The following is a 24,903-nucleotide window of genomic DNA, read 5'->3' as shown; positions in this document are numbered from 1 at the left end:
GACCCGACTTCGGATAAGCGGTTGAAGATGGATGGATGGATGGATTTACAAAGGATTTTTCAAAAATTCTAAGATATTTCCTGACATTAAATGTATACAGGTGCATCTTCAATTTATAATAAACAATTTATTCAAAACAATGTCAATGTCTCAATGGCTCCTATGTCCAGCAAATGTAGCTGTAAACACTAAATTGAATTTGTACAGCGCCTGTCCCGATTTATTTCTGAATCCATGACGTTAGAAACAGCATGCCCCGCCCCTTGCATCGAACTATCCAATAGTATTCTGATATTTTAATGACGATGCTCAAAGCAGCGGCTTTTATTGGATACTCAGTATAGAGTGGGCGGAGTGTGGAATAATATGTTATATATTCGTTGAGTTCTCCAGATTAGCTCTCAATGGACAAACGCGTAGTAGAAATCTTTTAAACTGTGGGTTGGAGCAACGGCGTGAACGCGGGCGCCTCACGGCTAGTAACTGGGTAAGATAAAAAAAAATCTTATTTCTCTGACTTAAATGAAATGTCTGAATCATTACGGCGGACTTTTTGACAAGACCAACTCTAACCCTCTTCTTACGTTCATGCATGCAGTTCAGACGTAGAGTACTTGGCCAGCTTGATGGTTAAAAAAAATATATACAATCCTATGTTTATCCTTGTGTGTTCTGTTGTGGGATATAACAACCCAGACTATCTGTCTTACTGGAAGTGCATGTGGGCCATACTGATGCTGTTTATGTTTCTTTGTGTGTGCAGGAGTCATCTGTTGCACGACCACTTTGAAGTGATCAGTATTTGACTCAAATGAGCCACTGCACTGTAATTTAGGCACCAAGGCAAACTTCATTATTTGAAAACATGGTGCAAAACAAGACATCAGAAGTCACCGGATTTCATCGCTCCTTCAAGGTTGGTCCTTGAACTGCCTTATGAACATGAACATCTTGTGTTACATTTTGTGGCAACTGTTTATTCTGAAATTACCAGTATCAGGGCTCCCTCAGTCATAGCAGAAACTGGAGTAGGCATAGACATTTTGGTAAAGCTTTACATTTATTCATTTGGAAGACACTTTTATCCAAAGTGACTTAACGAAGAGGAAAACATAAGTGAATCATCTTAAGGAGACAGTGGTACGAAAAGTGCCATATTACAAAGTTTCACTAGCATCAGAATCATATTCAAAACAGATTGAAGTGCAACAAGATTTTATTTTGAAGTGATACATTTTTGTTTCTTATCATTAGTTAATGCATTAGGTATCATGAATTTATAATGAACAATATATATATTTTTCACAGCATTTGTTATTATTAATAAAAAAATTATTGTTCATTAATTGTGTGTGCATGTGTGCGTGTGTTCTGGTCCATCATTCAGGGTCAAAACCCTTACAACACGGAATCAGATTCCCATCTTGAGTTGTCCTTGAAGTTGGACTGCTCCTCAAGACATGGTATGGCTCTTTTTGCCATCTGTTTCATATAGAGTATATTGACTGTTGATATAAGTTTAAAGGTCTTCATAGATGCAACCTCTTTTGAAGACGATATCAGCTATCTCTGATAGGCAAAGTTCATAACAGATTAAAGCAATAGATTAATCACATATTGTTCATCTGACACATTTGGCACAATCCATGACCAAGTGTTTTGTTTTTTTAAATCTGTTTTTCTCTTTTGTCAGACAAGCCATCCAGCCAGCCCATTGACATCCCTGATGCCAAGAAGAGAAACAAGAAGAAGAAGAAAAGATGCAGAGCCACAGACAGTTTCTCTGGACGCTTTGAAGGCAAGTCCTATTTGTTTGTCTTGCATTAAAATCCCAAAGAGCCTTTATCCTTAAAGGTGCATTCAGTAAGTTTTTTGTCATCGTGTGATCTTGGAATTGTGTTTTTGTTTTTTTTCTTTGTTAAAATACTTTCTCCATTCCTTGCTTATTATTATGCAGACACATATATATATATATATATATATATATATATATATATATATATATATATATATATATATATATATATATATATATATATATCTCAACCAATGGTGTAAGTTTAGGGTGGGATTTACTGCTGTGTAGGATTGAGGATTTCTCTATTTTAATTAAACTAAAAAGACTCTCAGAAATATTCAAAGAATTACTTAAAAGGGTTAACTTTCTTTCTATAAACAGATGTTTATAAACTTCAAGATGATGTTCTTGGAGAAGGGGCTTATGCTGTTGTACAGACCTGCATCAATCTGATCACCAATAAAGAATATGCAGTTAAGGCAAGTATCAGCTCCCTCTCTAGTATACATGTTGAACCAGCGCATGCTGCAAAACAAACTAATCTCCGAGTTCACGGAGCTATGAAGAAATCAAGGTGTTATCTATGTGCTTGTTAGACTCCTGTTAAGATAACAAAATGCCCGCTTAGTGAGTGAATGCTGCTTCTAAAAGTTGCCTCTGAAGCCAAGATTGTTAATGTTCCCTTTTAAACCTTTGTTCAGTTAAGACATTTTTTGGGGGGATGCAGTTTCATATGGTTGTGCAATATACAGTATCTCACAAAAGTGAGTACACTCCTCACATTTTTGTAAATATTTGATTATATCTTTTCATGTGACAACACTGAAGAAATGACACTTTGCTACAATGTAAAGTAGTGAGTTTACAGCTTGTATAACAGTGTAAATTTGCTGTCCCCTCAAAATAACTTAACACATAGCCATTAATGTCTAAACCTCTGGCAACAAAAGTGAGTACACCCCTAAGTGAAAATGTCCAAATTGGGCCCAATTAGCCATTTTCCCTCCCCGGTGTCATGTGACTCATTAGTGTTACAAGGTCTCAGGTGTGAATGGAGAGCAGGTGTGTTAAATTTGGTGTCATCGCTCTCACACTCCCTCATACTGGTTACTGGAAGTTCAACATGGCACCTCGTGGCAAAGAACTCTCTGAGGATCTGAAAAAAAACTTTTTGCTCTACATAAAGATGGCCTAGACGTATGAGTGCTGCCAGCATTGCTGCAGAGGTTGAAGGGGTGGGGTGGGGTCACCCTGTCAGTGCTCAGACCATATGCCGCACACTGCGTCAAATTGGTCTGCATCGCTGTCGTCCCAGAAGGAAGCCTCTTCTAAAGATGATGCACAAGAAAGCCCGCAAATAGTTTACTGAAGACAAGGAGACTTAAGGACATGGATTACTGGAACCATGTCTTGTGGTCTGATGAGACCAAGAAACTTATTTGGTTCAGATGGTGTCAAGCGTGTGTGGTGGAAACCAGGTGAGGAGTACAAAGACAAGTGTGTCTTGCCTGCAGTCAAGCATGGTGGTGGGAGTGTCATGGTCTGGGGCTGCATGAGTGCTGCCGGCACTGGGGAGTTACATTTCATTGAGGGAACCATGAATGCTAACATGTACTGTGACATACTGTAGCAGAGTATGATTCCCACCCTTTGGAGACTGGGCCGCAGGGCAGTATTCCAGCATGATAACGACCCCAAACACACCTCCAAGACAACCACTGCCTTGCTAAAGAAGCTGAGGTGAAAGTGATGGACTGGCCAAGCATGTCTCCAGACCTAAACCCTATTGAGCATCTGTGGGGCATCCTCAAATGGAAGGTGGAGGAGCACAAGGTCTCTAACAGCCTTCAGCTCCGTGATGTCGTCATGGAGGAGTGGAAGAGGACTCTACTGGCAACCTGTGAAGCTCTGGTGAACTCCATGCCAAAGAGGGTTAAAGCAGTGCTGGAAAATAATGGTGGCCACAAAAAATATTGACACTTTGGGCCCAATTTGGACATTTTCACTTAGGGGTGTACTCCCATTTGTTGCCAGCGGTTTAGACATTAATGGCTGTGTGTTGAGTTATTTTGAGGGGACAGCAAATTTACACTGAAGAAATTACACTTTGCTGCAATGTAAAGTAGTGAGTCTACAGCTTGTGTAACAGTGTTGTCACATGAAAAGATATAATCAAATATTTACAAAAATGTGAGTGGTGTACTCACTTTTGTTAGATACTGTATATTTCAATTGTGAACATTTCTGATCAAATTTTATCATTAGGAATTCAAAAATATTCACCTTCTAAAATAATCTGTTTTTTCCCCTTCATCTTTATTATTTGACAGGTAATATTCGGTCCATTTATGTTTAGTTTTTGCAAATTCGCCTCTTTAAATTCTAGCAAGCACTGTTAATGAAATGTGTTTCTTTTTCAATTAGTGCAAATCCATGTGCTTTTGTTTCAAATATATTTGTCATTAATATACTTCCGTAGCCCTGGATGTAGTGTTACATAACATTTAAGATGGAGGTTTGTGTTGGGACAGATGGCTTGGTGTCAAAGCTTCAGCTTTCATTATAAAATACCTGTCACTAGCTTTGATTCATGGCTGTTTGAGCGGTTTTGTATTATGTATTCTGTATGTGTTCTTTTCTCTGGAACAATAGCCTCAGCTCTCCAGCTTTGGTGCTCCGGGAGCTGTGCAACAAAAATAAATGAGCACAGTGCCTGCTCAGCAGAGAAACTTCCTCTTTTCAGTTGTTGACATTTTGTAGCATGGCATATAATCTGTGAAAAAGCAGCATGATCTCTCATTTTGCATCTGTTTGACCTCCAATAAAGGGAAAAGTGTTTATACCCATTTTCCACTTTGATATAAAAAGGAAACTGTGGGACACTAATGAAGCATGTTCAGGATGTTTGTTGCATTACAAAGCAAATGTGCAACTTTACAAAGAGAGCATACAATTTAAAACAGCAGATTATCCACATTGCTGACGTCATGGAATATTGTTAATTTTAAAGAGTTGTAGAATGTTTTAGTTTTTTCACCATTGTTTAATTTTGTAGTTAATTGCATACTTTGGTTGAAATGTATTGTCAGTGCTTAACATTTGTATAAATGTGGCATAAATGGCAATCTACAGATTAAAGTGAATGTTCACTCCATTGATTACATGGAATGATGCTCGTAATTCAAAGATAAATGGTTTTGGTTTGTGGCTAGGGACTGATGGCAGGGTTAAACCAGAACATGTAGTCAATTTAGAGGGGCAAACACTTGCCTATTAGCAAAATAAGATTCATAGAGAAGTTTTGTTAGATCCTTTGTATTGTCCTAGTTAAACAGTGCATACCCACACATGTAGAATTGTGGATTCTGCTGATCGCACCCAGTTAACTAAACCAGAAACTGTGGCATTGTCTGATCTTTTAAAGAGCATTTATTGATAATATATATGCACCCATGTACACCAATAAAAGCAATTATCTGTACTATCGGACATCTGCAGATTGTTTAAAAACAGCCAATTCTCAGGGGCACTTGTTTCCTGTCAATCAAAAGTGGGCAGAACAACACTTCAGACAATTAGCCTAAAACCCTTGCTATGTATGGAAGACTTTCGCTAAGTCAGGATATCCATACTTCCCTACTATGTATTATGCCAATGGAGTAGTATGTCCAAAACTTCAGTATTCATAAAATGGTAAGCAAGAAATACCTTAATGACTTACCGTTTACAGCGAGATTATGAAGTTCAGGTTGACTCGACACTTTATGATCTCAAGAGGAGACATAATGTTCAAAAGCTGGATTCAAAAAAAAAACTGTAGAGAACTGCAACTGTAAATGCTATATAGGCCTATACCAAGAAAACACAATGGAGCTTGTTTAACAAAACCAGAGTAGATTATCTTTCCAGTTGTGGGATGCACATCCAGGGCACGAAGCTCCCGTTCCACCACATCCCAAAGATGCTCTATTGGGTTGAGATCTGGTGACTGTGGGGACCATTTTAGTACAGTGAACTCATTTTCATGTTCAAGAAACCAATTTGAAATGATTCGAGCTTTGTGACATGGTGCATTATCCTGCTGGAAGTAGCCATCAGAGGATGGGTACATGGTGGCCATAAAGGGATGGACATGGTCAGAAACAATGCTCAGGTAGGCCGTGGCATTTAAACGATGCCCAATTGGCACTAAGGGGCCTAAAGTGTGCCAAGAAAACATCCCCCACACCATTACACCACCACCAGCAGCCTGCACCGTGGTAACAAGGCATGATGGATCCATGTTCTCTTTCTGTTTACGCCAAATTCTGACTCTACCATCTGAATGTCTCAACAGAAATCGAGACTCATCAGACCAGGCAACATTTTTCCAGTCTTCAACTGTCCAATTTTGCATTGAAGCAACTGCCATGTGATTGGTTGATTAGATAATTGCATTAATGAGAAATTGAACAGGTGTTCCTAATAATCCTTTAGGTGAGTGTATTTGTGTCATGGGACAATGCCCACATTGCCTGAAGGATGTTGGGAATTGTGGCAGGCCTCTGCTTTCCCTACTGAGGAAGAAGCGGGAACCGAAGTGACCATTAACAAGACTTTAATAACACAAACTTAAAACCGCTTTTCAGCATAACCAAAACACACGTCGACAAGGGGTGTAATAGTTCAAATTTATAACTGTTCAGTTTGTATCACGGTTTTAGGGTCACGTTTTCGGTACGGCTTTGTATTTACAATGTATAGAAGAAATATACATTACTGCCAAATCCAAAGTGAGAATACTCTATCAGGGACTCTTTTTCTCCACTTGCTATTTTCAACTACACACAACCCTTGCAGTACAGTGATGTCATCAAGGTGACTCGCGTGAAACACTGTCAGAGCATATTCGTTCAGGTGCATTAGTGGAGGTTGTAAACGTGCGTGTCTATTTGACACTTTATTTTCTTCACAAAATCTTGTGTTCCAGATGCGTCAATAAACTTGAGGTGAACCATGGTGCCAGTTTTTCCCTAATCAAGGGTGGCGTATGGTTTTTTTTTATTTTTTTTATTTATTTTATTTTTTTACAGCGAACCGTTACACCCCTAATGTCGACACGCACACAGCTCCGGCTCCTCACGGCCTGGCCACGCCATCCTCCTCACAGGAATTTATTAAAACTACTTGCATGCATGCATACCTAAAGAACTTGCTGTTTGGACACCGAGAAATGCGTTCATCTAAAACCGTACATACTCGTATGGAATTAATTTGAATTGGGTAACAATGACAGCAGAGTTGAAATTTGTAAGCTTTGCACTGCTAGAATTTCACAAGGTTGAACTACCGTTAATTTTTAACACAACTAATTTGATTACTCGCCTTGAAACTTGACACAACATATGAAGTGTTTGTTAAAGCGAAAGCAGCGGCTGCTTCAACTAAAAAGGGACAAGCTTCATTCAGAATTCAGTTAAAGTGAGTTAAGAATGTTAATGTGCTTTTGATTTAGTGTGTTTACAACTGGGACCAGTTACCCTGAGACACATCTGAAACAAGGTAGCATAAAGCAGAACCACCAAACTATCAGCAGATGTTGTTCTAAATATTCAGATATCGTATCGGAACACACATTTTGCATCGTTGCATCCCTAATTAATGATCAACCTTTAGTGGGTGGGAAAGACTGCTATTTTGACAAACCGCACATGTGATCTGGGTGCTCTGTATCTTGTGTGTATGAGGTGAAACCTGGTTGTCATGTGTCTTGTCCTCTGGCTTTCAAAAACCTTGTGGCCATGTGGTAACCTGATGAATTAGTGGTCTAAGCTGTTCTTTTATTTTGGTGACTAGTGGTGTATCACGTGTGCACCAATCTCACAGACGCATTGTGAGTGGGAGATCCACAAAGACGCCACCATTAGGGACACACAGATCTGTTGACTTGAGCTGAATACTGTGGTGACGTGGACATTGAGATTTGCCACTCAGGTTTTCAAAACCAAATGTGTGCTTAAAGATCTGTCTCTAGTTATCAAAATGGCAGGTCAAAACAAACATGTGTTCTGTCCTTGAAATTGGAGCACTATGTCCTTCCTTTGGTTTGTATTCTAGGTCATTAAAACAATATTTCAATTATACACAGATCATTGAGAAGAGGCCAGGGCACAGTCGGAGCCGTGTCTTCAGGGAGGTGGAAATGCTCTACCAGTGCCAGGGCCACAGGTACAGTGGTCAGATGCAAGACACTACACTACATCATGATGCAATCAAATGCATTAAGATAATGTTTACTGTAAAAAAAAATTTAAGATACTTGAGGGCTCCTTAGTTGCCACACTGGTGGGAACCTCTGGATAATATCTTTGGGTATCAGGTGGGTATCCTGAAAGAAGCCTAGATTTCTTGCAGGAACGGAATAAGTTTCTCAACTGAAAAGACTGCCTGGAGGCTCTTCAGAGGGTTCCACCTGTGTTGCAATGTGAGGAACCCCAAAGGGTGCCTTGATCATCTTTTAAGATTGTTACCTAATTGTAAGACATTTTGTCACTACAGAAACATTTTGGAACTGGTGGAATACTTTGAGGAAGAGGACAAATTTTATTTGGTCTTTGAGAAACTGAGAGGCGGTAATGTGACACTACTTTTGTTTTAAGTATTTGCAAATCTACAAAAGTTACTTAATATTTATGCATCTATGAATTTTTTTTCCAGGTTCTATCTTGACTCACATACACCGAAGGCAACACTTTAATGAGCAGGAGGCCAGCATAGTGGTGCAGGACATTGCCAGTGCTCTGGACTTCCTACACAACAAAGGTTGGGACCTTCTATGTTGATTGCAAACCAATGTCTTCATGCACTCTTTAAATGACTAACACAGACGGTGTAATATAATCTCTCCTACTTGTTACAGGGATGGCACATCGAGACCTTAAGCCAGAGAACATCCTCTGTGAACACAGTGACAGGGTGAGTCTCTCTCTGCACTTGAGGAGACATGAGACAACTGAGGAGAACATATTTGCACTGCATTTTTGACCAGATTTTTGACAAATCTATTGGGTACAGTTTTCTTTTTTTTTTTTTTTCTTTTTTTTCCTGTTCAACAAACATGAATTTGCTCCGTTATCTGTCTAGGGTTACTCAGTGCCTGCATGTCATCTTTCACAATGACGTTTAGGGTTGTTTGTTTTTTTTCTATAGATTTCTCCAGTGAAGATCTGTGATTTTGACCTGGGTAGTGGGATCAAGTTGAACAGCGACAGCTCTCCCATTTCCACACCTGATCTCTTGACTCCGGTTAGTTTGACCCAGCAAGATATTGTCGATGGTCTGGATATTAATGCTCCCTTTTTATTGAACTCGATTGTGAAACACTGTTCACATCATTAATTGCGTAATCTGACAGTTTGCAGGACTTCATTTTTATCTGTAAGAAATGTATTGATTGTGTCTAATGGACTCCTAGTTGGAGGGGAGGGGTTTAAAAATTAGAGGATTCGAATGTGTCCATAGAAGTCATTTCAGAGTTAGAGCAGTTAATTAAAATTTAATAAAACATTTGTCTTCACAAGCTTTCATTTTTATTTGAAATACCATGCACCAATGGATCATACAGTAAACATTAAGACAAGGAGCATGCATTAAGAAAGTAAATGGATTCAATAGTTATTTGATGTTGACTTAAACATGAAGAAACCAAGTTTAGGTTTAGTATTTGAGAAATTGGGAACGCTCATGCATCCAGCTATTTATTTCCTGGACGTCCAAAGAGTATCTAAATTATCTTTAATGTACACCAAGGGAATGTGACCTGTTTTTGTCACCTACAGCGCTTGGTCTTACATAAACGTCACCCTATTAAAACAGGAGTGCCTTGTTTTAGTGGAGTTTTTATTACCACTTCGCTGAACTGTTGTACTGGAATTCAGAGCAAAACAAGATCAATAGTGATAAATGTGATTTGCGTTACAGCAACACCAAATAAAATTCAAACTGATCTCCTGATGATCCGAACAAACTGTACAGTGGGTTGAAAGGGGAGTGTTTAAGCTTTGCAGTTTCAGTACTTTTGAAGGGAACAGGCAAAGTTCTTTTAATATGACTTCTTTCTAGCACTAAGAACATAAACAAATTTCCTCATGTGGATCTTTTCAACCTTGCCTCCATTTTGTCTTGCTCTTCTAGCTACACCCTGGGTTTCAGATGCTGTTGAAGCACTCATAAAGGGTTACTAGAGGTTGTGGTTTTATGTATATTATTTCTTTGTAATTGCTACAGTCTTTTACATCAAACTGCAGCAAAATATTTATTGGCCAGATGGGCCAGAATCTATGATCAAATCGAAATGGTAATTGAAAAGATTAGGTCACTGCATTTCATTGGAGACAGACTCATGACAGCTCTTGGTGAGAGAATTCTGCTTGGAAATGTGCCTTTGTATCCCACAACTCAGTTGAAATGTTGAATTTTTCCCTCAGTGGCATACTTGGTTAAATAACCTGTGGTAGATTTCCCCTATTTAATTTCATGCATTTCTTCAATGGCTATGGTTTTGCTTACAGGAATGGTAAACTAAGGAAAGTCCCTGCTTTGCCAGAGCTAAAGTCATCTATTGCTATAACTGCATATTGTCTGTTACAGTAGTTAAGGAAGTAAATGTTAAAGGAATGGTTCACCCAAAAATTCAAATTATTTTTTTTACTCTGATGCCATCGCAGATGTGTATGACTTTTAGCAGAGCGGAGCACAAATTAAGATTTTTAGAAGGTAGAACTCTGTCATGGTCAAAGTTTGATATGATATTTGAGCAACAATAAAGTAATCCACATGACTTCAGTCAATCAGTGAATGTCTTCTGAAGCAAAACAATACGTTTGTGTAAAATATAAATCGATAATTAAAACATTCACTTTTCAGCTGATGCAAAGCTTGACTCAAGCATGTCAGCTAGTTCACTCAAGAATTCGGAAGCGACGCTTATTTAAAATAGAAGAACGAATGTCACGTGAGTTCGGCTATTTCAAACTGCATTATATCCTTGGATGGAAGCACCGATTTTAAAGTTAAAAACCTTTTATTATGGACTTGTGTCTTACATAAACCTATTTTGCTTCAGAAGATTACTTGAATGACTTTTGGACCGTCAAAGTGCTGGCACCCATGTACTTTCATTTGGAAGGAACTGAATCTATCTTAATTTTTAACACATTTGTGTTCTGCTGAAGACATCTGAGATGGCATCAGGGTAAGTAAATAATGAGAGAATTTTAATTTTTGGGTGAACCATTCCTTTAAGAGAAACTTGCGCCACACCATTGCTAATTTAAAGTGGCTGAAGTCACTGAAATCGAAGTTTACCCTGTTCTAAATTATGAAAAATGTTATGTGGTCTATTTGTGTACATTTTAAAACTTTCTTTTGTAAAGGGCATATTCTTTTCAAATGCTAAACCTGTAGCCTACATGTTGTCTGTATATGTTGTCTGTTGTCTGGAGGGTTTGCTTGGGGCTGGTCACGATAAGTGACAGGGACCGCTTTGTGTGATGCTCCTAAGGCTCCTCCAGCATGGAGGGGTGTTATGTAATAGCCCAGTCATGCTGAAAACAGCCAGTTTGACTAAGACAATTGGGGATCATTGCTGCTCTCTGGGTTTGTCACAGTACAATCCAGTTTCTGTAGCATTCTGACACGGGAGACTTGTGTCTATTTTACAGAGGGCTAAAGGATCTTCTGTTATCTTTCATGGGTTAGCAGATGGGTCTCTCCTCGGTTTACAAAAGCATTGCATCAGTAGAGCTACTGGCCAAACCTCTTACAGTAGTGCTACATATCACGTTTTACCATGGCACACATCTTTTGGCCGTTTATTAAAAAACTTTTATTATCCTTGAAAAGGATGCCCCTGACACATATGCCAAACTCTGATGGTTTAGAGGATCACTTAGTTTTTCTTGCGAGGTTACCTTCTTGGCTGCAGCTCTGTCAGGGTCAGAGGAATGGCAGTCCAGGCTGAGTTTTGGGATGTTATTTGAGGACGCGCACACAGTTTCCTCCCCTTGGAGTGCACAGAACATCTGCACAATGTATCCAGTCTCCTCCCTTTGAAAATGCATCATGACTCATACAGTAGTTGTGTAACATGTAATTAACAACCAGACTGCTGCTAAGTTGCACTAGCATTACAAATAAATGTGTCCGCTTGTGGCCATTGCCCTGCTAAAATGCTAACCTCCTAAGTTTGCTCCCAGAGGGCAACCCCCCCATTACATTGAAGTATTAATGCATCATTCGTGATAGATGTTCATATTAATGCGTTGGGTATAACACCCGGGCAGGGTTGGGCCTTGTTTATCCCCAGCCAGTTCAGAGCGGCTTAAATCCTTTTTCCTAAGCAGCAACCTTTTGGCCTAGTTTCCACATGACTCAGTGTAGCCTGTGGGCCCTGCTGGAACAGTTGTCTGCTGACATGTCCAGGTCTGAATCGGATCAGGCCACCCCAGCTTAACTGGGAACAATGAACATGATAATGCCTATGAAAACAAAGGCAATAGGCAAAAGAGGCCAGGCAAAAGGAGTGGAGGTTGGTGCACTGCAGTTCTGATAAATGTTGCAGTTTTGGTTGCTTGAACCATCCTCCTCTTGGAATTGTGAATATGTGCAGAATACATAAAGTGAAACCAGAACTTGGGGCTGAATTGTTTCTCTCTCAGTCCACCACTAGTCTCCTTGTGGCATTTGAAAACCACATGGGAGATTTGAGCCTGGGTGTACTTTACCTTGTGGGTCCATCAGTCATATGTATTCTCAACCTCCGACAACAGTCCCACAGACTGACCATCTTACAATTATTGCGAAGAAAACTGGAAGTTACTTTCTCTCTGTGTGCCTGGAAACGAAAGGGCTGTTTCACCATTGTGCTGAATGGTTCTGAGCACAGTGAGTAATAGTTTCAGGAGCATTTCTACTTGAGCACGGTTCGGTACAGTGCGATTTTACCGAATCCATAGCACAGTAAGCAAACCATACTTCGTACAGAGAACTGTACTGGTGGCCCGCCTGTAGTAGCGTGGCGACTCGATTGGTCAGTCTATTCTAATCCTGATTTCATAGCAGTACACTAGTTAAAGAAACCAAAACTGTGCCAATGACCCTGGATCAGTACAGGACAGCACTGTTCTGCAATGAGAATCGTTCAGCCCAATGGTGGAAAATAGGGGTGTAACGGTATGACATTTTCTCTGTATGATAACCGCCACAAAAATGAGTGTTTCAGACATTTCATAACCAAATATTAAAGTTACAATATCTTCAACTTTAATCCTTTTTTAACTTTAAGTCTTGAACATCAGCACACTCTCTTAACCTGACAAAGTAAAACAAATAAACGAGAAAAAACAAAAACAAACACAAACCGGTAAAACAATAATAATGTTTGCAACATGTACAATAGTCAGATGATTTTACCAAAAATATTTTGGTGTTTTCCATCCATCCATCCATCGTCAACCTCTTATCCTGTGTACAGGGTCGCGGGGGGCTGGAGCCTATCCCAGCTAACATTGGGCGAAAGGCGGGGGACACCCTGGACAGGTCGCCAGTCCATCACAGGGCTATTTTGGTGTTTTATTAAATTTAATTGTAGTAATTTATTATTATTATTATTCTCCAGGTTAAAACTTGATATGCGTTTGTATGCATTCAGTAATTTGTTGCATTTATGATTTAGCTTAATTTTAAACTAAACCCACTGAAAATATATTCATTTGCAGTTCATTTATTGGCATTTTGTCCAATACAGTCTATTTTCTGCCACTGTCAATTTCCTGTATACCAAAAGCCATGCACTTTGTAAACCCTATTTAGTACTACAGTATCTTTTACAAATAAAACGTGGTGGTGGTGGTGGTGGTGGTGGTGGCGGCTGCAGCGGCGGCGGCCTACTGTTGCGCTGCACTTTAACAAACCGTTGGGCTGGCACATCGTAATGCTTAAATCAGTTTGCTGATTTTGTGAATGTGACCAAGCATAAACATAACTTTAGCCTACCTAGTAATTACACCTGTAAAATTACATTAAATCTGATGTTTTTATGAAACGGGGCTATAATTTATTATCCTATCTCCGCAAATTCCGTGGGATGGTGCTTAAGGTTCAAAGTGTTTCCTGCATGAGCCAATAGTTTTTTGCGACAGACTTTACAGACTGGGCAATACCAAAAATTTTTATTTTCTTTTCAATCCAATATCAATAATTTAAAATCCAATATCGTCGATACTGATACTTTTTATTACATTTATATATTTCTTTTTTTTGCAATTTCTTGGGATAAAATTGGTAATTCAAAATATAATTTTTAGTCATAATTCAAGATTATAATTATGTTTGTGAGCCTAAACAAAAAATTATTAGAATTCTGTTTTGTTTACCCTTACAAAAATTAACCATGGTTTCACTACAGTAACTGAAGTTTAACCATGGTATTTAGTTAAAACATAATTGCCATACAATTAACCATGGTTACTACAATATTACTTTTGTAAAACCATGGTCAACTATTGATGATTTATTTTATTTTTTTATTACTGAAGAACAATTACACACAATTATAAGAAATAATAAATGTCACCGTTAGATTTGTTATTTTAGTGTGAATTTACTCCAGAAGCTGTTTATCTGATTTTCTATAATTTCCTCTAAGGCACTGATTCCTCTTGTTTGAACAAGCATTGTGATGGCGCAAGTGCTTGTCAGCATGCATGTTAAGATGAGCAGAAGTAGATCCCATCCTGCACAAATATTTACTAATATAGCCTAATCCTTTTTATTTCACTTTGAAGCTTATAATTATTGTTCATGGTAAACTAATAATATTCCTAGTTTAAAAAAAAAAATGTAATCGATATGTTTGTATGAGGACTGATATTTTTTTATATAACATCAGTATCAGAAGTATTGATACTTTAGGATCGATATGCCCATCCTTACTGGGTAAACATCAATACTGATGGTGCCTCGTGGGTCTTTAACATACCCAAGGTAATCCCAAACCGCAGACTTAAACTGCTTTGGCTTAAATAAAGGTTCTGACTCTGACATGTCTGTATGATGCCCTCGTGCTGCACTTATGTGCTCGTGACACCTGCATGTCACCTTTAAAATTGAGTGACAGTCGAATGTAACATGAGAGCGCAAATTAAAGACTTATTTTATCTCTCCAAGTTTATGATGCTGTGTAAATGTTGCTGATTCTGTCATAATTAAACTGATTTGGATTTTAGAAAAGTTCTGGAAAAAAACTATATATATATATGCAATGCCGTCAACGAGAATAGTTCAACACAAGGTATATTGTGAAACCTTAAAACCATTACATCCCTAGTGGAAAAGCTCCTAAATTCATTTTTACAAGGTAGCGAATTGATACAAGAGGAAGAACTAGTAAATTTTCCAGGTTTATGTAATCAAATCTTTAGTCAATTGTGGCACTTTGCAAGTTGAGTGGATATCCACTAGCTAGGCTGTAAATTCTGTCTGAATTATGTCAGTCTACAGAAAAAGTCTGCACTTATTACATTTTAGATGTACAGAAATTCTGATCTGTGTCAGTTGGACAATCTCTAAGTGGGCGGTTCTTTTCCAGAAAGATGCAATGTGGACCAGACCATATGCCGTTTACTCAAAAGGAAATGTTTCTTCATTCGGATAACAACTCTGACAGAAAAGTGTTTTACCGTATGTCTTTTTTTTTTTTTTTTTAACAGTGTGGTTCCGCTGAATACATGGCCCCTGAGGTGGTGGAGGCCTTTAATGAAGAAGCTAGCATTTATGACAAGCGCTGTGACTTGTGGAGCCTTGGCGTTATCCTTTACATCATGCTGAGTGGATACCCGCCCTTTGTGGGTCACTGTGGAACAGACTGTGGTTGGGATTGGGGAGAGCCCTGCCAAGCCTGCCAGGTACATGCACACTTGCACAAGATGATAAGCATTTAGCTAATTGGTAAAGCTATCATCACTGCAAATATTGAAACCAGTATATTTTATATTACTTATTAAAATTGTGTCCACAGAGTATGCTGTTTGAGAGTATTCAGGAAGGGAAGTATGAGTTTCCTGAGAAGGACTGGGCACGTATCTCCCCTGCAGCCAAAGACCTTATCTCCAAGCTGTTGGTGCGGGACGCCAAAGACCGCCTAAGTGCAGCCCAAGTGCTGTGGCACCCATGGGTGAAGGGGGTAAGTCGATTCCCTCCCCTCTGTTGGACATTAAAGACATGGAAATATACTGTAGGTTGCAACTTTCCATTTCCAATGCACTTCTTCTCTAACATGTTATTATGAAGGGAAAACAAATCATGTAAACATGGACTAGTGACTGATTTATCTTCTGTTCTCTTTTCTTTAGTGTGCACCCAACACTGTATCAGCATCCATTCTACATCAGAGGTAGGTAAACTCCCTACTATTTTCAACGTATTGAATCGCATTATGGATTACTGGAAACTTAAAGCTAAAATGCTGTGTTTGGTTCATATACTTGTGCCTGTCTGACCTTCAATGTCCTTTTGTACTGTCTCCAGGGGTGGTCGCGCTCAGGACCTGACGTTCTTCGCAGGACAGGCCATAGCCATGAACCGGCAGCTGACTGAGAGGGAGGAGAGTGAGCAGCAGCTCAAGCAGGAGCTCTCCTTCCCCCTTCTCCTCTCCAGCAGCTCTGGCTCCATGCTGCTCTCTCCTACCTCCAGGTCCAAGCTGGCCTGCCGCAGGAAGGCTGCAGGAAGTCTGCACACAGGGCCGGTGTGTGCTGCTGAACTCCACCAGCTCCTCGCCCCTCTTGTTATTGTGGGCGATTGTGCCTAAACTTTACCATGTTCTTCGGCCTCAGATTTCCTCCAACCGCCTCTGTTGGAATCTTCAACTAGACAGTGCATTAACCTCCAACCTTTCTTCCCACTTCATCTGTAGATACATAATCTCCTGTGGGAGGAATGTTTTTTTTTTAGCACTTAAAGCACAAAAACCTGAAGTTCCCATGCAAATGTAGTTTAGATTGGATAAAGGCTGGAAAAGATGCTGCAAACCCCCCCCCCCGTTGAGCTGCTTTCAATAATCTAAAGCTGGGTCCCACTCAAGCCATTTAATATTTTTCAAAACATCAGGAAAAAGCACTTATGCAATCTTCTACAAATGTCTACTGATGACTGACTAATTGACCTAAAACTGTTGCTGGGACTTAAACCGAGGCAACCCGATTTATTATTAGAGTTATGCAGGGCTGAAATATCTGCCATTTTGTGTGGGGTTTATTTTTGTCCTGAATTTTCAGACCTCATTTACCAATCTTGCCCTAACTCCATTATGCGTTCCTGTAAAAACACCTGTTTTCTGCCAAGAAAATCTCAGCAGTGTCTTTGCTGTGTTTTTGGCAGAAACCCCAGGATCTCTCAGAATAAGGAACCAAAGCAGATATATATATATATTTAAGCGGATTAGGGTACAAAATACTCTTGTCACATTATTGGAGTTGCAGTTTTGTATTCAATTGGAGGGTTAAGTCTTTATAAGAGGGAATTGAGCAGGTCAGCACAACTTCTGGACAAAGTCTCTCAGGAAAACAGGAATTATTACATTTCTACTCCTACCATGTAGAGGTTTTAAGGAACTGAAATAGGTGAATTTTCTGGACTCTGCCACAACTTGTAGAGGAAATTTGAGGAAAACAAATATTCAACTTATTTTCACCATTTATTCAGTTAGTCATTGAACATTTCATGAACACACAAATAACTTGAGTGTGCTCTTGTCAATGATTTAATTCACTGATTGAATAAAGGTGATTTATTGCATGGAAAAGACCCTTAAGTGCTCTGTTAGTCTTTTTTCTTTTTTTTTTTTTTGGTTTTGGACATACTCCTAAGAAAAAGTTCAAATGTAATGAGACTTTAAATCTTGAAGCTCAAATACACAGGCAACCTCCAGACACCGATGTGCCATGCTGCTGTATTATCTTGCCCCCCCCCCCCCTTATTTTTTTGAAGTCCCCTTTAATTTTTGGTCCTCAGAGAGTGCAGATACATTGACCAAGATCTTAGTTTATCCTAAAATGTAATTTTGTTACTTTTTGTTCCATACACTTTCTTTTTGTGACATCTAGACAAAACTTTGGTTTTCTGAGTGGGCTGATTAACCCAGTGTCATAAGCAAATATGCTGATATACCGGCAACAAAACCAAATTGCCTGTTATTACTGCAGGACTTTTTTAATTAATTTTTTTATATAAATTCATGTTTGTTAGTCATCTGTCTTACAGTAAGACTTTCTTGTGACTCCTATATAGTTGATTCCTTTTTTTTTTTTTTTTAACTACCTAGGGAAAAGGACCATTTTTAATTGTCTTTTTGAAAGACCCTTTTTATTTGTGTTTCTGCAATGTAATTTTATAGAATGTTCTGAACCCCCTCATATACTACATGAAAAGACTTGATCTACACTCTTTAGGGACCAGTGTGTAGTTTTCGTGTCTGTCTTGTATGTTCTTGTGGTTGTACCATTTATATTTTTTACTTGACCCAGGGGGGCTAAAATAAAGAACATTGAAACTTATTCTACTAAAGTGGTTACATTTTCTTAATTCATAAATAACTAGCTCAGGGCCTAATATTTTAAATAGAAAATTGCATCACAAAGTTGTTTATCATTAAATTGTGTACTAGAGGGTAGGGAGGGAGGATCTGCCTCTGTCTGCACCGATGCTTTAATAATCACCTATTCCAGTTTCAAGCAAAATGAAGAACGTGGATCTCAGTTGTTGCATTTATTCATGTTTCAACTGCAACACCACAGTATTGTTTGGCTAAAAACAACCTAAAGTGGATGTTCCTGAAACTTTTCAAATGACAACTTTTGTAAAGTTTTCTTAGAAACAAATATAATTAAACTTGTATCATTTACTCAAGTTGTTTGTTGTGCTAATAGTATGTTTGTCACTCACAATTTAATGATTCCAATCATCCTTCATAGAAACGCACACAGACATAATTTTTCACATGCCTATGGGTAAGATACCCATGTTACAGCTTTGGTAAAAAGTACGGCATCCCATATAACATGTAATCCACATGCCAATTGTTATATGACCTCATCCAAGTGGTTGTTGCAAGCCTCCTGCTTGTTTACAGGTGTCTCCCTGTTGAACTACATATCCTCAGCTTACACATGTAAATACTTTGGACCTATCAGTGAGTGATGAGAACATGCATTTCTGTATAACAGTTGCATTATTTACTTGGGCAGTTAAGGGAGTAATTGATCCATATTTATGGGGAGTAAAATATTCACATTTCCCCCATAATTGTCATTACTGCGATTTGAGGAATGTTTGCTCATAGTTTGATGATCCTATAATACAGTGAGTTACAATCTAACTGTAGATGCAAATAAATTATTTTAATTATATCAGCTTAGATAATTTTAATTAACCTTGTTTGTCACATTACAGTAATGAGACTTGGGGGTGCTTAATTGTCATGAATATTCTTAAGATGTCACAATGAAAATAATTATTAAAAATGGGCTTAGTTGGGGGAGCCTGGGTAGCTCTGCGAGTTTTGATGCTCACTAACACTCCTTGAGTCACAAGTTCGAAACCAGGGTGTGCTGAGTGAACCCAGCCAGGTCTCCTATGCAACCAAATTGGCCCAGTTGCTAGGGAGGGTAGAGTCAAATGGTGTAACCTCCTCGTGGTTATGATTTAGTAGTTCTTTCACTCAATGGGGCACGTGGTAAGTTGTGTATGAGTCGCAGAGAATAGCACGAGCCTCCACATGGGTGAGTCTCCGCGGTTTCAGAAGTGGAGGCAATTGAGACTTGTCCTCCTCCACCTAGATTGAGTTGAGTAACCACATCACCAAGAGGACCTAGTAAGCAGTGGGAATTGGACATGTCAAATTGGGGAGAAAAGGGGAGCATCTTTTCTTTAAAGATACACTCAGTATTTTTTTCCTCATTTCAAAAGTTTTATATTTGCAAGATACTGTATGTATGAACTATCATGTTATTTGACACTTCCACTCATAAATGAAAGTAATCATGGCTGACTGTGAATCCAACATATCTACAATTGTTATTTTTTTATTGATTCCATCCACAAGACAGATAAACACAACATATAATCGATTATGGTTTACAGTTATGTAAATTAGCCCTTCCCCCTGAACATTCCCCTACCTGACACAAACACACACTACAGTGGTACAATTATAACATAAATATATATTTTTTTAAATCTAAAAAAGATATACTTTCAAAAAACAAGAATGCACATACACATCAAACAAAATATTTTAAATCCTTCTCCACTGCCCCTCCCCAAGAACCCTCCAAAAAAGCCAAATATCCACCCCACTTCCTATAACAAATTCCATTTTCCCAACCTTCTAAAAATTGCTCCTCAAGTGCTGCCACCCCGCACCACTCCCGAAACGAGGGTGCCCCAGCCGTCTTCCACCCCCTAATTTGCCTGCCAACCATAACTCTGGCAAGGACCCAACTTTTTAAGTGGCTATCCCCAAAATGAATGACCGCCCCATCACCTAAGAAGCAGAGTCTAGGGCAAAATGAAAGTTGTGTGTCCAATACGTCACACATAAAACTCTGAACCCTCAACCAAAGTTATTGTTTTTTGGGGATGTGTTAAGATACATGTCATCTTCTGATTGGCATCACCAGCAGGTGGGTGTGTCTTTAAGACCAAGTCTATACAATTTAGAGGATGTCCAATATAATCAATGCAAAATCTTAAATTGCATCATACGCACCCTTGCATCTCTAGATGTAGACTTGATTTTTATATAATCTTAGCCCGCACTCCCTCCTCCAATACCAAGTTTAAATCTTTCACCATAATCTCTTGAGAGAAGTTGAAGCTCCGTCCCCCAGACTCTGAATTAACCGGAAGTAATACACTGATGCCTCATTACCTTTTCCAAAAGCAGTAATCACCACTTCTAGAGTAGGCCTATCTGCCCCTTGAGGGGGGTTTATACTACTCCCAGAAATAGTCCTGAGCAGGTGGCGTAGCTGTAAATACCTAAAGAACTGAGATCTGTGAATCCTGAAATGTTGAATCATAGTTTCAAATGATCTCAACACTCCACTCTCATTTAAGTCACCGACTGTATTAACTTCCTTCTCAATGCAGTCTGACCAGCAGAAAGGGGACTTATTAATACATAATTTTGGGTTCAGCCATATGCTCAAGGCAACATTTAAATAAATGTCAGAATTAAACACACTGGACACTTTTGTCCATGCCATGTGCAAATGTGAGATAACGGGGTGTGATTTAACTTCTTCGGTTAGTTTAATAGAAAGTCTTTGCAATGGCAAAATAGGGGCAAGAACTTCCTGTTCAATACCAGGGAGGGGCTCTCTCATTTGGAAGCGACCAATGAGCCAAATGTCTGAAGCAGAATGCATAATAATTAAACAAAATCTTGGGTAGGCCTAGCACACCTTTTTCAACCAGCCCATGTAATTTATTGAAATGTAATCTGGGACTCTTTCCATTCCAAATGAAGGGCTTTGCTATGCTATTAAATTGCTTGAAATAAGAGAGGGGGACATCTACAGAGAGATTTTGCAGGAAGTTGAATTTTGGAATACAATACATTTTAATAACATTAACCTTCCCAATCATGGATAAATGTAATGAAGCCCATCTGCCCACATCACTCCAAAACCTTTTTATTAAAGGGTCAAAATTAACTCTTAACTAAATCTCACAAATTTGATGGGAATAAGTAAGATCTGAAAAACTCTGTTTCAAAGCCATCAGGCCCCAGAGACTTGCCTGTATGCAAGGCCTTGATTACCTCGCCAAGCTCCTCCAAGGTTATCTCAGAATCAAAATAATGTTTTTGCTCATTTGTCAGTTTAGAAGAAGAAGAAGAATCAGAATCAGCTTTATTGCCAAGTATGCTTACACATACAAGGAATTTGTCTAGGTGACAGGAGCTTCGAGTCAACAACAATACAAACAATACCAAAAACAGCAGCAAGACATAGGTAATTAAAAACAAAAAAGAACACAAAATAAATAATTATACATATACGTACATACACTCACCTTCATACATACCCACATACACACGTAGTGCAAATCTAATACAATCTGTTATATAAAGAACAAAAACCTGTATATTATGTACAGAGCAATGTAAGTAATGGCAGAAGTGGATAAGTTGGATAATATAAATTTAAATAAAAATTAAACTGTGTATTCTTGAAGGGGGGGGGGGCAACCAATAATCCTCTCAGCAGACCGAACTGACCTTTGTAGTCTTCTGATGTCTGATTTCGTAACTGCACCAAACCAGACAGTTACTGAAGTGCAGAGGACAGACTCAATGACTGCAGAGTAGAACTGTTTCAGCAGCACTGGTGGCAGGTTGAACTTCCTCAGCTGGCGAAGGAAGTACAACCTCTGCTGGGCCTTTTTCACAATGGAGTCGATGTGTATCTCCCACTTCAGGTCCTGTGAGATGGTAGTGCCCAGGAACCTGAATGACTCCACTGCTGCCACAGTGCTGTTTAGAATGGTGAGGGGGGACAATGTTGGGGTGTTCCTCCTAAAGTCCACAATCATCTCCACTGTTTTGAGCGTGTTCAGCTCCAGGTTGCTTTGACTGCACCAGACAGCCAGCCGTTCAACCTCCTTTCTATATGCAGACTCATCATCATCTCGGATGAGGCCGATGACAGTGGTGTCATCTGCAAACTTCAGGAGCCTGACAGAGGGGTCCTTGGTGGTGCAGTCATTGGTGTACAGGGAGAAGAGTAGTGGGGAGAGCACACATCCCTGGGGGCACCAGTGCTGATGGTACAGGTGGTGGAAGTGAATTTTCCCTGCCTCACAAGCTGCTGCCTGTCCGTCAGAAAGCTGGTAATCCACTGACAGGTAGAGGTGGGAACAGGGAGTTGGTTTAACTTATTCCGGAGTATATCTGGTATGATTGTGTTGAAAGCCGAGCTGAAGTCCACAAAAAGGATCCTTACGTATGTCCCCGGTCTGTCCAGATGTTGCAGGATATGATGCAAACCCATGTTGACTGCATCATCCACAGACCTGTTTGCTCGATAAGCAAATTGAAGGGGGTCCAGAAAGGGTCCAGTGATGTCCTTCAGGTGGGCCAACACCAGTCTCTCAAATGACTTCATGACCACAGATGTCAGGGCTGACAGGTCTGTAGTCATTAAGTCCTGTGATTTTAGGTTTCTTAGGGACGGGGATAATGACTGAGCGTTTGAAGCAGCATGGGACTTCACACTGCTCCAGTGATCTATTGAAGATCTGAGTGAAGATGGGGGCCAGTTGGTTAGCACAGGAATGAAGGCAAGCTGGTGAGATGCCATCTGGTCCTGGAGCCTTCCTTGTCCTTTGCTTCTGAAAGACACGGCACACATCGTCCTCACAGATCTTGAGTGCAGGTAGAGTAGCAGGAGGGGGGAGGAGGGGGGTTGCAGGAGGTGTTAATGGTTGTGTGAAATGAAGGTCCGAGTGCATGTGGGGTGTGAAATCGGGCCTTTCAAATCTGCAGTAAAACACATTCAGGTCGTCAGCCAGTCGTTGGTCCGCCACAGGGTTGGGGGTAGGAGTCCTGTAATTAGTAAGTTGTTTCAGGCCACTCCACACTGATGCAGGGTCGTTAGCTGAAAACTTGCTTTTCAGCTTCTCAGAGTAGCTTCTTTTAGCCACTCTGATTTCCTTATTCAGTGTGTTCCTGGCCTGATTATACAAGACTCTATCCCCACCCCTGTAAGCCTCCTCTTTGGCATGACGAAGCTGTCTGAGTTTTCCTGTGAACCATGGTTTATCATTGTTGAATGACAAAAATGTCCTAGTAGGGATGCACATATCCTCACAGAAACTGATGTATGATGTAACAGTATCTGTGAGCTCGTCCAGGTCTGTAGCTGCAGCTTCAAAAACACTCCAATCAGTGCAGTCAAAGCAGGCTTGTAGTTCCAGCTCTGCTTCAATAGTCCATCTCCTTATAGTCCTTACAACTGGCTTTGTTGATTTTAATTTCTGCCTGTAGGTCGGGAGAAGATGAACCAGACAGTGATCAGAGAGTCCCAAAGCTGCACGTGGGACAGAGCGATATGCATCCTTTAATGTTGTATAGCAGTGATCCAATATATTCCTGTCTCTGGTGGGGCATGTAATGTGCTGTCTGTATTTGGGCAGTTCGTGTGTGAGATTTGTTTTGTTAAAGTCCCCAAGAATAATAATGACTGAGTCCGGGTATTGTTGTTCTGTGTCTGAGATTTGATCAGCCAGCTGTTGCAGCGCTAAGTTCCCAGACGCGATTGGAGGAATGTAAACACTCACCAGAATAAACGAAGAAAACTCCCACGGCGAGTAGAACGACTTACAGTTAATAAAGAGCGCTTCCAGATTAGGACAGCACATCCTCTTTAGTGTTGTTACATCTGTACACCAACGTTCGTTGATGTAAAAGCATGTTCCACCGCCTCTCGTTTTCCCCGTTAACTCCGCGATGCGATCCGCTCTGAACAGCTGGAAGCCCGGCAGATGTAATGCCCTGTCCGGAATGGCTTCACTCAGCCAGGTTTCAGTGAAGCACAGTGCAGCAGAGTTTGAAAAGTCCTAATTAGTATGTGTGAGGAGATGTAGTTCGTCCGTTTTGTTGGGAAGAGAGCGGAGATTTGCGAGATGAATGCTCGGCAGCGCTGTTCGAACGCCGCGCTGACGGAGTTTAAACAGTGCGCCAGCTCGTCTCCCTCGCCTGCGTCTCGTAGCGCATCTAAACAACACAGCAGCGCCTCCAACTAAAATGTCCAGCAAAACGTCAGAATATTGAAAAACCGGGAAAAGATTATCTGGTATGTGCTGCCGAATGTTCAGCAGTTCGTCCCTGGTAAAACTGATTGGTAAAAGATTGCTAAACACAGGACAAACTAACAAAAACAACAAAAGAATTGAAGAGCTCCACACCGAGGCGGCCATCTGCGGCACCATGTTGTATCAGATCTATTAGGGAGATCTAATGGTTCCACAAAGTTTCTAATATCTTCATCGGTGGATGAAGATGTGGA

General features: G+C 39.9%; 1 protein-coding gene across 1 annotated transcript; it reads left to right on the top strand.

Annotated features, from left to right (window-relative positions):
- The first annotated feature begins 409 nt into the window (after positions 1-409).
- On the top strand, positions 410-18,618 carry LOC127649208 (MAP kinase-interacting serine/threonine-protein kinase 2-like). The gene is made up of 14 exons (XM_052134209.1): positions 410-487; positions 764-916; positions 1,388-1,463; positions 1,694-1,798; positions 2,180-2,277; positions 7,926-8,005; positions 8,336-8,409; positions 8,495-8,599; positions 8,697-8,752; positions 8,987-9,082; positions 15,547-15,741; positions 15,855-16,019; positions 16,189-16,229; positions 16,364-18,618. The coding sequence occupies exons 2-14, from the start codon at positions 866-868 to the stop codon at positions 16,641-16,643; spliced, it is 1,422 nt and encodes a 473-aa protein (XP_051990169.1). The 5' UTR covers positions 410-487; positions 764-865; the 3' UTR covers positions 16,644-18,618.
- The last annotated feature ends 6,285 nt before the right edge of the window (positions 18,619-24,903 follow it).

Source organism: Xyrauchen texanus, chromosome 9 (assembly GCF_025860055.1).
Source record: "Xyrauchen texanus isolate HMW12.3.18 chromosome 9, RBS_HiC_50CHRs, whole genome shotgun sequence".
In the NCBI taxonomy this organism is placed as follows: Eukaryota; Metazoa; Chordata; class Actinopteri; order Cypriniformes; family Catostomidae; genus Xyrauchen; species Xyrauchen texanus.
This window is presented reverse-complemented; position numbering and strand designations above follow the sequence as displayed.

Excerpts from the sequence above, each read along its gene's own strand:
- LOC127649208 (XM_052134209.1), top strand. The coding sequence starts at position 866 with ATGGTGCAAAACAAGACATCAGAAGTCACCGGATTTCATCGCTCCTTC. Across the intron at positions 8,006-8,335 it reads TACCAGTGCCAGGGCCACAG|AAACATTTTGGAACTGGTGG; the intron begins GTACAGTGGTCA and ends TTGTCACTACAG. Across the intron at positions 15,742-15,854 it reads AGCCCTGCCAAGCCTGCCAG|AGTATGCTGTTTGAGAGTAT; the intron begins GTACATGCACAC and ends TTGTGTCCACAG.